Source organism: Salmo salar, chromosome 07 (assembly GCF_965601325.2).
Source record: "Salmo salar chromosome 07, fSalSal1, whole genome shotgun sequence".
In the NCBI taxonomy this organism is placed as follows: domain Eukaryota; kingdom Metazoa; phylum Chordata; class Actinopteri; order Salmoniformes; family Salmonidae; genus Salmo; species Salmo salar.
The window spans coordinates 60,815,431-60,829,024 of NC_138297.1; the positions used below are offsets into that span (position 1 = coordinate 60,815,431).

General features: G+C 45.6%; 1 protein-coding gene across 5 annotated transcripts in view; it reads right to left on the minus strand.

Annotated features, from left to right (window-relative positions):
• Window positions 1-13,594, minus strand: part of LOC106609678 (oxysterol-binding protein-related protein 8) — a 164,830-nt gene that overhangs the window by 19,899 nt on the left and 131,337 nt on the right. For all 5 annotated transcript variants that reach the window (XM_082977806.1, XM_082977807.1, XM_082977805.1 and 2 more), the window contains 8 exons: window positions 13,198-13,423; window positions 11,675-11,859; window positions 7,156-7,237; window positions 6,799-6,897; window positions 4,602-4,698; window positions 4,225-4,323; window positions 1,867-1,964; window positions 1,122-1,211 (listed from right to left, as the gene is read on the minus strand). In XM_082977806.1, coding sequence (XP_082833932.1) covers window positions 1,122-1,211; window positions 1,867-1,964; window positions 4,225-4,323; window positions 4,602-4,698; window positions 6,799-6,897; window positions 7,156-7,237; window positions 11,675-11,859; window positions 13,198-13,423 — 976 coding nt within the window. The remainder of the gene's footprint in view (window positions 1-1,121; window positions 1,212-1,866; window positions 1,965-4,224; window positions 4,324-4,601; window positions 4,699-6,798; window positions 6,898-7,155; window positions 7,238-11,674; window positions 11,860-13,197; window positions 13,424-13,594) is intronic.

Consider the following 13,594-nt stretch of genomic DNA (forward strand, 5'->3'; position numbering starts at 1 on the left):
GTGAGTATAAAATAACTGATATGGTAGAATCCATTCGTAAATGATTTTTTTTGAGGTCACCACCCATTCAAATGCTTGTCTATGGGATATTCAAAGGAATTCCTCCCAGATTGCAGTTCCTATGGCTTCCACTAGATGTCAACAGTCTTTAGAAAGGGTTTCAGGCTTGTTTTTTGAAAAATGAGTTAGTAATTATAGTTTTTCAAGGTGCTTTCATTTTGGACTGTAGTCTTGTGGCGCGCGTGGATGAGGGCGCGCACTTCGTTATTTGTCTCCGGAATTGAACATACTACATTCCGTCTTAAATGTTAGTGTTTACTTACATATTGGGTACCTGAGGATTGATTAGAAACGTTGTTTGACTTGTTTGGATGAAGTTTATTTGTAACTTTTGGGATTCCTTTGTATACATGTTGAACGAGTGGAACGGGTGGATTACTGAATCAAACACGCCAACTAAACTAACCTTTTGGGGATATAAAGAAGGACTTTATCGGACAAAACGACCATTTGTTGTGTAACTGGGACCCTTGGGACTGCAAACAGAGGAAGATCTTCAAAAGGTAAGTGATTTATTTTATCGCTATTTCTGACTTTTGTGACGCCTCTGCTGGTTTGGAAAATGTTTTTAATGCTTTTGTATGTGGGGCGCTGCCCTCAGATAATCACATGGTATGCTTTCGCCGTAAAGCCTTTTTGAAATCTGACAAATGGGTTGGATTAACAAGAAGTTAAGCTTTTGAACGTTTAATATTACAATTTATGTATTTTGAATTTGCGCCCTGCAATTTCACCGGATGTCGTCGAGGTGGGTCACTAGCGCCCCACTTAGCCCAAAGAGGTTTTAAAGAGAAGTGTAGGGTTGTGTTCATTAGGGCACCAACGTTTGCAACGGAAAACGAAAATAAGCATTTCTCGTCCCAAACTGTTTGTCAGTTTTCCTTCTGTTTTCCTTCTGTTGGTAGAGCATGGTGTGTGCAACGCCAGGGTTGTGGGTTCGTTTCCCACGGGGGGCCAGTACAAAAAAAAAAAAAAAAATTATGAAATGTATGCATTCACTACTGTAAGTCTCTCTGGATAAGAGCGTCTGCTAAATGACTAAAATGTCAAATGTAACTTACCCAGTGTCCCTCCAGCGTAGCCAGCACCTCCTTCCCCAGCTTGATCTTTCCAGAGACCTGGTTTACACTGTCATTGTTACCCAAGAACGGCTGAAAAGAGAGGGGGAGGGTGTTACAGCCCTGTTTAACCTGGTTCTTACCTGGTATTTACATGGCATCAAAGTGGAGACATGGTAACCATGTTACATGGCACCAATGTATCATTTCTGGTAATGACCTCATAGAATCCAACAGTTTTGGTAACTACCTGGTACCAAATGGGACATATTGATGCTTGTGTCTCAAAAGAAACAACTGTGTACATAGCTACTAATCTAACTATACTATTACTCTAGGTAGCTACCACTTCAACAAGTACTATCTAAGTATTACCTGGTAAGTAGAAGGCTGTAAAATAAAGTGTTCCAGAAAGGAGTATTCATCACATTGGTATTGGTGTTTTGAAGTTCAAGATGCAGCACAGGGGTGGGTCAGGCAACCCTCCTCTCGGCTAGGTACTGGGTATGCAGGCTTTTGTTCCAACCCCACTTTAAAACACCTGATTCAGCTAATCAAGGTCCTGTTGAGCAGCTAATTAGTAGAATCAGTTGTGCTCCATTGGGGCTGGAGAAAAAGCCTGCAGGTGGGTCCTGTAGCTCTCCAAGATGAGAGTTGCCCCCCCCTCCCATCTAGAGTTTGAAGCTTTTGTTCATTAAAGACTAAAAGTTAAATGATTGTAGCTAAAGAACGCGTTATTTCCTCCTACCTTGAGTTTGAACTCGAGCTGGGCACTGTATCCTGTCTTCTCACAGGCAATGGTGATCTGGCCAGCCAGCTCCAGAGTCATGGTGCCATACAGGATGCCTGAGAGGGGGAGGATAGTTAGTATACACTACAGTAGAGATGGTACCCTACAGAGGGAGGATAGTTAGTATACACTACAGTAGAGATGGTACCCTACAGAGGGAGGATAGTTAGTATACACTACAGTAGAGATGGTACCCTACAGGGGGAGGATAGTTAGTATACACTACAGTAGAGATGGTACCCTACAGAGGGAGGATAGTTAGTATACACTACAGTAGAGATGGTACCCTACAGAGGGAGGATAGTTAGTATACACTACAGTAGAGATGGTACCCTACAGAGGGAGGATAGTTAGTATACACTACAGTAGAGATGGTACCCTACAGGGAGGAGGCCCAGTGGAGGTCCCTCGGGAGGTAGTAGCACTACAGTAGAGATGGTACCCTACAGAGGGAGGATAGTTAGTATACACTACAGTAGAGATGGTACCCTACAGAGGGAGGATAGTTAGTATACACTACAGTAGAGATGGTACCCTACAGAGGGAGGATAGTTAGTATACACTACAGTAGAGATGGTACCCTACAGAGGGAGGATAGTTAGTATACACTACAGTAGAGATGGTACCCTACAGAGGGGGGATAGTTAGTATACACTACAGTAGAGATGGTACCCTACAGAGGGAGGATAGTTAGTATACACTACAGTAGAGATGGTACCCTACAGAGGGAGGATAGTTAGTATACACTACAGTAGAGATGGTACCCTACAGAGGGAGGATAGTTAGTATACACTACAGTAGAGATGGTACCCTACAGAGGGAGGATAGTTAGTATACACTACAGTAGAGATGGTACCCTACAGAGGGAGGATAGTTAGTATACACTACAGTAGAGATGGTACCCTACAGAGGGAGGATAGTTAGTATACACTACAGTAGAGATGGTACCCTACAGAGGGAGGATAGTTAGTATACACTACAGTAGAGATGGTACCCTACAGAGGGAGGATAGTTAGTATACACTACAGTAGAGATGGTACCCTACAGAGGGAGGATAGTTAGTATACACTACAGTAAAGATGGTACTCTACAGAGGGAGGATAGTTAGTATACACTACAGTAGTGTGCAGTGTAAGGATTTATTCAATTTTATTGAATTCCATTCAGGAAGTAAACTGACACTCTGATTCCAATGTTCCTTTCATATTGACTGAAGTGAAATGGTATTGACCCAACCCTGGTAGTGTGTGAATCAGGACTGATTCAGTTAGTACTGAAGTATATTCCAGTACTACAGACTTTCCAGTCAGTCTGTATGACTACAGAAGTCATGTTGAATCTACTTCCCATGTAGAAGAAATGGACGAGTTGCTTCAGGGTTGGGCTCAAGGCAGTCAATTCAGGAAGTGATTTGAATTTAAAATCCAAAATGTTTAATACTTCTGACATAAACAGCTTCTCCTTTTCAGATTATTAAGAAGTCATTAAAAATAGATTTCTAATTTCAGTTTACTTCCTGAATTGACTTCAATTTGAATTGAGCCCAACCCTGGTAAGCTTGCAAAGAACATTAGGTGGGCATATATAATTCTATGGGTATTAATGTAAAAGAGGTCAGACCTTAATGTAATGTGTGTTGCTTTCACAGTAAGACTCCAGTCAGTAAAAGAGGTCAGACCTTAATGTAATGTGTGTTGCTTTCACAGTAAGACTCCAGTCAGTAAAAGAGGTCAGACCTTAATGTAATGTGTGTTGCTTTCACAGTAAGACTCCAGTCAGTAAAAGAGGTCAGACCTTAATGTAATGTGTGTTGCTTTCACAGTAAGACTCCAGTCAGTAAAAGAGCTCAGACCTTAATGTAATGTGTGTTGCTTTCACAGTAAGACTCCAGTCAGTAAAAGAGGTCAGACCTTAATGTAATGTGTGTTGCTTTCACAGTAAGACTCCAGTCAGTAAAAGAGGTCAGACCTTAATGTAATGTGTGTTGCTTTCACAGTAAGACTCCAGTCAGTAAAAGAGCTCAGACCTTAATGTAATGTGTGTTGCTTTCGCAGTAAGACTCCAGTCAGTAAAAGAGGTCAGACCTTAATGTAATGTGTGTTGCTTTCACAGTAAGACTCCAGTCAGTAAAAGAGGTCAGACCTTAATGTAATGTGTGTTGCTTTCACAGTAAGACTCCAGTCAGTAAAAGAGCTCAGACCTTAATGTAATGTGTGTTGCTTTCACAGTAAGACTCCAGTCAGTAAAAGAGGTCAGACCTTAATGTAATGTGTGTTGCTTTCACAGTAAGACTCCAGTCAGTAAAAGAGCTCAGACCTTTGCAGTGGGCGTAGGGCATGTTCATGACGTAGTCTTCTCCTCTGTTGAGAAAGGTGAGCCGAGCTTCTCCATCCAATATGGCCGACAGGGAGTTTCCTGCAAAGAGACACATCATTATGACAACACCCAGGAAAGGGTGTTAACACAGATAAAACATTTGTTGGGTGCGCCTTTAAAATGATTATATATATATTTTTTCCAGCAGAAATGTGTTACCAAATGTTCTATTCCCACTGATAATGAGACAAGCCCGACGTATCTATCTACACGCATTTGCTGTTTGGTAGGTGTGTGTGTGTGTGTGTGTGTGTGTGTGTGTGTGTGTGTGTGTGTGTGTGTGTGTGTGCGTGTGTGGACATGAGTGTGTGTTGTACCGTAGAACTTGGACTTGGCCAGGATGCTTCCGCTGAGACAGAAGCCGTCCTTCCTGTTACTGACATAGAACGCCGACACTGGAGGATGATGGGACACCTGACAAGGAGAAAAGGTGATTGGTCAATGGTCAGGAGGACAGGTACTGGAAGCTAGCCCTGATCATAGCCACTCTACCAGAAGATGTCATGTTGTAGAGTCTAGACCTTCTGAAAACCTATCACATTCCTTCTTTCACCCATCCACCAACCCGTCCATCCATCCATCCATCCACCCACCAACCCGTCCATCCATCCATCAACCGCTCCATCCATCCATCCATCCACCCATCCATCCACCAACCCGTCCATCCATCCATCCATCCATCCATCCATCCATCCATCCATCCATCCATCCACCCACCCACCAACCGGTCCATCCATCCATCCATCCATCAACCGCTCCATCCATCCATCCACCCACCCACCAACCGGTCCATCCATCCATCCACCAACCGGTCCATCCATCCATCCAACCATCCATCCATCCATCCATCCATCCATCCATCCATCAATCCATCCATCCACCAACCTGTCCATCCATCCATCCATCCATCCATTCATCCATCCATCCACCAACACATCCATCCATCCATCCACCAACCCGTCCATCCATCCACTAACCCATCAAACCATCCATCCATCCATCCACTAACCCATCCATCCATCCACCAACCATCCATCCATCCATCCATCCATCCATCCATCCATCCATTCATCCATCCATCCATCCATCCATCCATCAATCCATCCATCCACTAACCTGTCAAACCATCCATCCATCCATCCATCCATCCATCCATCCATCCATCCATCCATCCATCCATCCATCCATCGACCCACCAACTCATCCATCCATCCATCCGTACATCCATCCACCAACCCGTCGATCCATACATCCACCAACCAATCCATCCATCCACCAACCAACCCGCGAAACCATCCATCCATCCACCATCTCATCCATCCATCCAGCAACCCGTCCATCCAAGCCGTCCATCCATCCACCAAGCCGTCGATCCATCCATCCATCCATCATCCATCCACCAACCCGTCAATCCATCCATCCACCAACCCGTATATCCATCTACCAACCCATCCATCCATCCACCAACCCGTCGATCCATCCATCCATCCACCAACCCGTATATCCATCTACCAACCCGCCCATCCATCCACCAACCCGTCGATCCATCCATTCATCCACCAACCCGTCGATCCATCCACCAACCCGTATATCCATCTACCAACCCGCCCATCCATCCACCAACCCGTCGATCCATCCATCCATCCACCATCCACTAACCCGTTAAACCATCCATCCATCAATCCATCCATCCACTAACCCGTCAAACCATCCATCGACCCACCAACTCATCCATCCATCCATCCATCCATCCGTACATCCATCCACCAACCCGTCGATCCATCCATCCACCAACCCGCGAAACCATCCATCCATCCATCCACCATCTCATCCATCCATCCAGCAATCCGTCCATCCAAGCCGTCCATCCATCCACCAAGCCGTCGATCCATCCATCCATCATCCATCCACCAACCCGTCAATCTATCCATCCATCCATCCACCAACCCGTATATCCATCTACCAACCCGTCCATCCATCCACCAACCCGTCGATCCATCCATCCATCCACCAACCCGTATATCCATCTACCAACCCGCCCATCCATCCACCAACCCGTCGATCCATCCATCCATCCACCAACCCGTCGATCCATCCACCAACCCGTATATCCATCTACTAACCCGCCCATCCATCCACCAACCCGTCGATCCATCCATCCATCCATCCATCCATCCATCCATCCATCCATCCATCCATCCATCCATCCATCCATCCATCCATCCATCCATCCATCCATCCACCAACCCGTATATCCATCTACCAACCCATCCATTGTTCCATCCATCCACCAACCCGTCGATCCATCCATCCATCCACCAACCCGTATATCCATCTACCAACCCATCCATTGTTCCATCCATCCACCAACCCGTCGATCCATCCATCCACTCCCCCACACATCCATAATTTACATACTAACTACAAGGTGAATCAATTGCTCAAATGTCAGATTAAAAATCCCAACCAGACAATCACATATTAGGGAGCAGTCTCCCCTCCTGGCTCTGTCACCTGTTCAGAAATGTAGAAGGTCTTGCTGTTGGTCTTGCTATGGAGCCACATGCAGCGGTAGGTCTCACCGATGATGGGGTTATATGGCTTCTTCAGTCCCTGGTTTTCAGAAGGAGGAAAAACTGAGCTTTAGATACGTCCGCTGAATGGTAGAGATACCAAGGGACATCTTGTTACATCCACAACAGAGTCGTGTTCATTAGGCACCTAACAGAAGAAATGGACTGAAATTGAGGGACTACCAGGTCCTATCCAGTAAGAAACACTTACTTGAATTAAAAAAAAAATGTTTTCCACTGTTTTCCTAATGAACATGACCCTGCTGAAACAGTGATTTTAAGTGAATGTTCTAATCACCTGTGGCTTTTTGTAGAATCCAGAGATATACCACTTCACTACTTTCTTCATCCTGTTGTAGGCATTCTCCTCCACAGCTGCCCTGGAAATGATCAACATCAAATCGCAATGAAGACCTAAATCAAGTTAAAGCTACATCTTTGAATATTTGTCTGTATCTTTGGCAGGTCTGACTGTACTGTCCTACTATATAAGACCTTTGATTGGTCAGCTTGGTAGTACTGTCCTACTATATAAGACCTTTGATTGGTCAGCTTGGTAGTACTGTCCTACTAAAGAAGACCTTTGATTGGTCAGCTTGGTAGTACTTTCCTGCTATATAAGACCTTTGATTGGTCAGCTTGGTAGTACTGTCCTACTAAATAAGACCTTTGATTGGTCAGCTTGGTAGTACTGTCCTACTAAATAAGACCTTTGATTGGTCAGCTTGGTAGTAATGTCCTACAATATAAGATCTTTGATTGGTCGGCTTGGTAGTACTTTCCTACTATATAAAACCTTAGCTTGGTAGTAATCAAATCAAATCTATTTAAATGAGAACTTGTTCTCAACTTGCCTACCTGGTTAAATAAAGGTGAAATAAATCAAATAAATAAATAAACATCAGCTGATATCTCAAAGTGCTGTACAGAAACCCAGCCTAAAACCCCAAACAGCAAGCAATGCAGGTGTAGAAGCACGTAATGTCCTACTATATAAGATCTTTGATTGGTCAGCTTGGTAGTACTGTCCCAGCAGGTAATACTAGTTAAAATTACATCATTACAACCGTAATACTGACTCAGAGAGGAAGTCAGCATGGTAGCAGTACTGACTCAGAGAGGAAGTCAGCATGGTAGCAGTACTTACTCAGAGAGGAAGTCAGCATGGTAGTAGTACTGACTCAGAGAGGAAGTCAGCATGGTAGTAGTACTGACTCAGAGAGGAAGTCAGCATGGTAGCAGTACTGACTCAGAGAGGAAGTCAGCATGGTAGTAGTACTGACTCAGAGAGGAAGTCAGCATGGTAGTAGTACTGACTCAGAGAGGAAGTCAGCATGGTAGTAGTACTGACTCAGAGAGGAAGTCAGCATGGTAGTAGTACTGACTCAGAGAGGAAGTCAGCATGGTAGTAGTACTGACTCAGAGAGGAAGTCAGCATGGTAGTAGTACTGACTCAGAGAGGAAGTCAGCATGGTAGTAGTACTGACTCAGAGAGGAAGTCAGCATGGTAGTAGTACTGACTCAGAGAGGAAGTCAGCATGGTAGTAGTACTGACTCAGAGAGGAAGTCAGCATGGTAGCAGTACTGACTCAGAGAGGAAGTCAGCATGGTAGCAGTACTGACTCAGAGAGGAAGTCAGCATGGTAGCAGTACTGACTCAGAGAGGAAGTCAGCATGGTAGCAGTACTGACTCAGAGAGGAAGTCAGCATGGTAGCAGTACTGACTCAGAGAGGAAGTCAGCATGGTAGTAGTACTGACTCAGAGAGGAAGTCAGCATGGTAGTAGTACTGACTCAGAGAGGAAGTCAGCATGGTAGTAGTACTGACTCAGAGAGGAAGTCAGCATGGTAGCAGTACTTACTCAGAGAGGAAGTCAGCATGGTAGTAGTACTGACTCAGAGAGGAAGTCAGCATGGTAGCAGTACTTACTCAGAGAGGAAGTCAGCATGGTAGCAGTACTGACTCAGAGAGGAAGTCAGCATGGTAGCAGTACTTACTCAGAGAGGAAGTCAGCATGGTAGTAGTACTGACTCAGAGAGGAAGTCAGCATGGTAGCAGTACTTACTCAGAGAGGAAGTCAGCATGGTAGCAGTACTGACTCAGAGAGGAAGTCAGCATGGTAGCAGTACTTACTCAGAGAGGAAGTCAGCATGGTAGTAGTACTGACTCAGAGAGGAAGTCAGCATGGTAGTAGTACTGACTCAGAGAGGAAGTCAGCATGGTAGTAGTACTGACTCAGAGAGGAAGTCAGCATGGTAGTAGTACTGACTCAGAGAGGAAGTCAGCATGGTAGTAGTACTGACTCAGAGAGGAAGTCAGCATGGTAGTAGTACTGACTCAGAGAGGAAGTCAGCATGGTAGCAGTACTTACTCAGAGAGGAAGTCAGCATGGTAGTAGTACTGACTCAGAGAGGAAGTCAGCATGGTAGCAGTACTGACTCAGAGAGGAAGTCAGCATGGTGGTAGTACTGACTCAGAGAGGAAGTCAGCATGGTAGCAGTACTTACTCAGAGAGGAAGTCAGCATGGTAGTAGTACTGACTCAGAGAGGAAGTCAGCATGGTAGTAGTACTGACTCAGAGAGGAAGTCAGCATGGTAGTAGTACTGACTCAGAGAGGAAGTCAGCATGGTAGTAGTACTGACTCAGCGAGGAAGTCAGCATGGTAGTAGTACTGACTCAGAGAGGAAGTCAGCATGGTAGTAGTACTGACTCAGAGAGGAAGTCAGCATGGTAGTAGTACTGACTCAGAGAGGAAGTCAGCATGGTAGTAGTACTTACTCAGAGAGGAAGTCAGCATGGTAGCAGTACTGACTCAGAGAGGAAGTCAGCATGGTAGCAGTACTTACTCAGAGAGGAAGTCAGCATGGTAGTAGTACTGACTCAGAGAGGAAGTCAGCATGGTAGCAGTACTGACTCAGAGAGGAAGTCAGCATGGTAGTAGTACTGACTCAGAGAGGAAGTCAGCATGGTAGCAGTACTTACTCAGAGAGGAAGTCAGCATGGTAGCAGTACTGACTCAGAGAGGAAGTCAGCATGGTAGTAGTACTTACTCAGAGAGGAAGTCAGCATGGTAGTAGTACTGACTCAGAGAGGAAGTCAGCATGGTAGTAGTACTGACTCAGAGAGGAAGTCAGCATGGTAGTAGTACTGACTCAGAGAGGAAGTCAGCATGGTAGCAGTACTGACTCAGAGAGGAAGTCAGCATGGTAGTAGTACTGACTCAGAGAGGAAGTCAGCATGGTAGTAGTACTTACTCAGAGAGGAAGTCAGCATGGTAGTAGTACTGACTCAGAGAGGAAGTCAGCATGGTAGCAGTACTTACTCAGAGAGGAAGTCAGCATGGTAGCAGTACTGACTCAGAGAGGAAGTCAGCATGGTAGTAGTACTGACTCAGAGAGGAAGTCAGCATGGTAGCAGTACTTACTCAGAGAGGAAGTCAGCATGGTAGCAGTACTGACTCAGAGAGGAAGTCAGCATGGTAGTAGTACTGACTCAGAGAGGAAGTCAGCATGGTAGCAGTACTGACTCGGAGAGGAAGTCAGCATGGTAGCAGTACTGACTCAGCATGGTAGCAGTACTGACTCAGAGAGGAAGTCAGCATGGTAGCAGTACTTACTCAGAGAGGAAGTCAGCATGGTAGTAGTACTGACTCAGCATGGTAGCAGTACTGACTCAGAGAGGAAGTCAGCATGGTAGCAGTACTGACTCAGAGAGGAAGTCAGCATGGTAGTAGTACTGACTCAGCATGGTAGCAGTACTGACTCAGAGAGGAAGTCAGCATGGTAGCAGTACTTACTCAGAGAGGAAGTCAGCATGGTAGTAGTACTGACTCAGAGAGGAAGTCAGCATGGTAGCAGTACTGACTCAGAGAGGAAGTCAGCATGGTAGTAGTACTGACTCAGAGAGGAAGTCAGCATGGTAGCAGTACTGACTCAGAGAGGAAGTCAGCATGGTAGTAGTACTGACTCAGAGAGGAAGTCAGCATGGTAGTAGTACTGACTCAGAGAGGAAGTCAGCATGGTAGCAGTACTTACTCAGAGAGGAAGTCAGCATGGTAGTAGTACTGACTCAGAGAGGAAGTCAGCATGGTGGTAGTACTTACTCAGAGAGGAAGTCAGCATGGTAGTAGTACTGACTCAGAGAGGAAGTCAGCATGGTAGTAGTACTGACTCAGAGAGGAAGTCAGCATGGTAGTAGTACTGACTCAGAGAGGAAGTCAGCATGGTAGTAGTACTGACTCAGAGAGGAAGTCAGCATGGTAGCAGTACTTACTCAGAGAGGAAGTCAGCATGGTAGTAGTACTGACTCAGAGAGGAAGTCAGCATGGTAGCAGTACTTACTCAGAGAGGAAGTCAGCATGGTAGTAGTACTGACTCAGAGAGGAAGTCAGCATGGTAGCAGTACTGACTCAGAGAGGAAGTCAGCATGGTAGCAGTACTGACTCAGAGAGGAAGTCAGCATGGTAGTAGTACTGACTCAGAGAGGAAGTCAGCATGGTAGTAGTACTGACTCAGAGAGGAAGTCAGCATGGTAGCAGTACTTACTCAGAGAGGAAGTCAGCATGGTAGTAGTACTGACTCAGAGAGGAAGTCAGCATGGTAGTAGTACTGACTCAGAGAGGAAGTCAGCATGGTAGTAGTACTGACTCAGAGAGGAAGTCAGCATGGTAGTAGTACTTACTCAGAGAGGAAGTCAGCATGGTAGTAGTACTGACTCAGAGAGGAAGTCAGCATGGTAGCAGTACTTACTCAGAGAGGAAGTCAGCATGGTAGTAGTACTGACTCAGAGAGGAAGTCAGCATGGTAGCAGTACTTACTCAGAGAGGAAGTCAGCATGGTAGTAGTAGTCGGACAGCTTGTCCAGGAAGGAGCGTGGCTCCAGGATGAAGGTGGGCAGGACCACTTTAGACAGGTCCATCCCAGGCCTGACCTGCTTCAGCAGCGTCCAGATCAGAGACTTATTCTCCTCCGACACCGTCTCTGTCTGGGACGCCTCACCAGCCTGGGACACACACATGTAAAGGTTTGGTGATTCACTGTACACACCACACACACTTTCATATTGAATGAATTCTGGGGTTAGTCCCGACCGGGTCTTGAAGCCGCTTCAGCAACTGTAAAGTCAACATCGTAGCTGTTGCGCCAAGAGATCCAAACCTGTTGATGAGGTTGCTAGGTGATGGGCTATGTAAGGTCACAGTATTCACATAGGGTTGGAGTATATACCTATATGAAACAAGCACATTATGGAGTTGCTCCGTGATATTATTCAGTATGAACATCTCTCCAGTCTGAAAAACTTCCTCAGTTATCAATCAGTTCATTATTCACATCTCTGGTCTTCCCATTTTAGCATCTGCTGGCTGTTTAATTCGAGCTATCGAAAATGACAATTCTAATTCAGCACAGAATAGCTGGGAGGGATTTCACGCAGGCAGGTATACACACGCAAACACTTTCAAATATCATTTCTTCATGCCCTGCCTGTGGCACTTGGCTAAGGCTATATTAATAGTGCTGAAGATTTCATAATCATGAACAAATCATTTCCGAAGCTCCATCAAACCTCTAAAGACTTGTTGACAAGTCTAATCCTAATGGAGTACGGTCATGTATAACATTCTACATACTGCAGGGGAACTGTGGCAGAAGAGATGGACGTCCTGATTACTGGTCTATTTAGGTTCCAACGTGTCAGACTAAAATACGTTAGACAATGGGACATAAGACAGAGATAGAGGGTTAGAGAGAGATCACAGACAGGTTGATTTAGGGGCTGTCTGAGGCTTCACTCTGATGACTGCTGCCCACACACACCACTCTTGATGGACGCCTCGACTCTGCGCCTTTCACTTCTCTTTCAACCAGTGTGGCGGCAGCTAGCATAGCGGTTAAGACTGTTGGGCCAGTAACTGAAAGGTCTCTGGTTCGAATCCTCAAGCTGGCAAGGTGGAAAAATCCCCAAAAACTACTCCCCGGGCGCCGATGATGTCGATTAAGGCAGCCCCCCCCCGCACCTCTCTGATTCAGATGGGTCGGGTTAAATTCATTCAGTTCCCAGTATCATCTAACTCTTCCTCATTTTAAACCAAGGTTTATCAAGTGTTCCCACTGTGTTCAAAGAAATGCCACTTGTTTTCTCTTAAGTATATTCTCTGAGGCCTTGAATCTTAAAAAATAACAAATTAAGCTGATTCTCTTCAATGTTACTGAGTCGAACTTTCCTTGGTGGAAAATTCTCACATCGCTTGTCCAATCAGATGCATTTATACAGAGTACGCTCAGTCCCCCTGACCAATAAGAGCCAGCGGTACTGACTACGCTCATTATCATTCCTCACCTCTCCCAGCTCCTCGTGGGACTGCTCCAGGTACGGAGTCTCCCGCAGGGCCTCGTTGGGGTCAAGGTCAATGTAGGAGTCATCCTGGCGTTCTGACGTGTCACTGTCACTCTCCTCGCTCTTCCCCAGACCCTCCACGTCTGACTCCTCGTGGTCCTGCTCCCCCTCCCGGTCAGACTTGTCTGAGTACAGGTCAGGGTCCTTGAACTGGTCACTGTCGTTGAACCTAGCGGGAATAACAAGGAGGATGGATTCAAAGGAGAGTTCACACTAAACCCTTTTTTTGCAAAACACAATCACCACAGTTTTAGCTCTGCACTGAAAGTGAAGTGCATCTAGAAAACTTGACTGCTGCTGACATGCAAAACAAATTGGCATCGTACTAAGAGTGGACTAA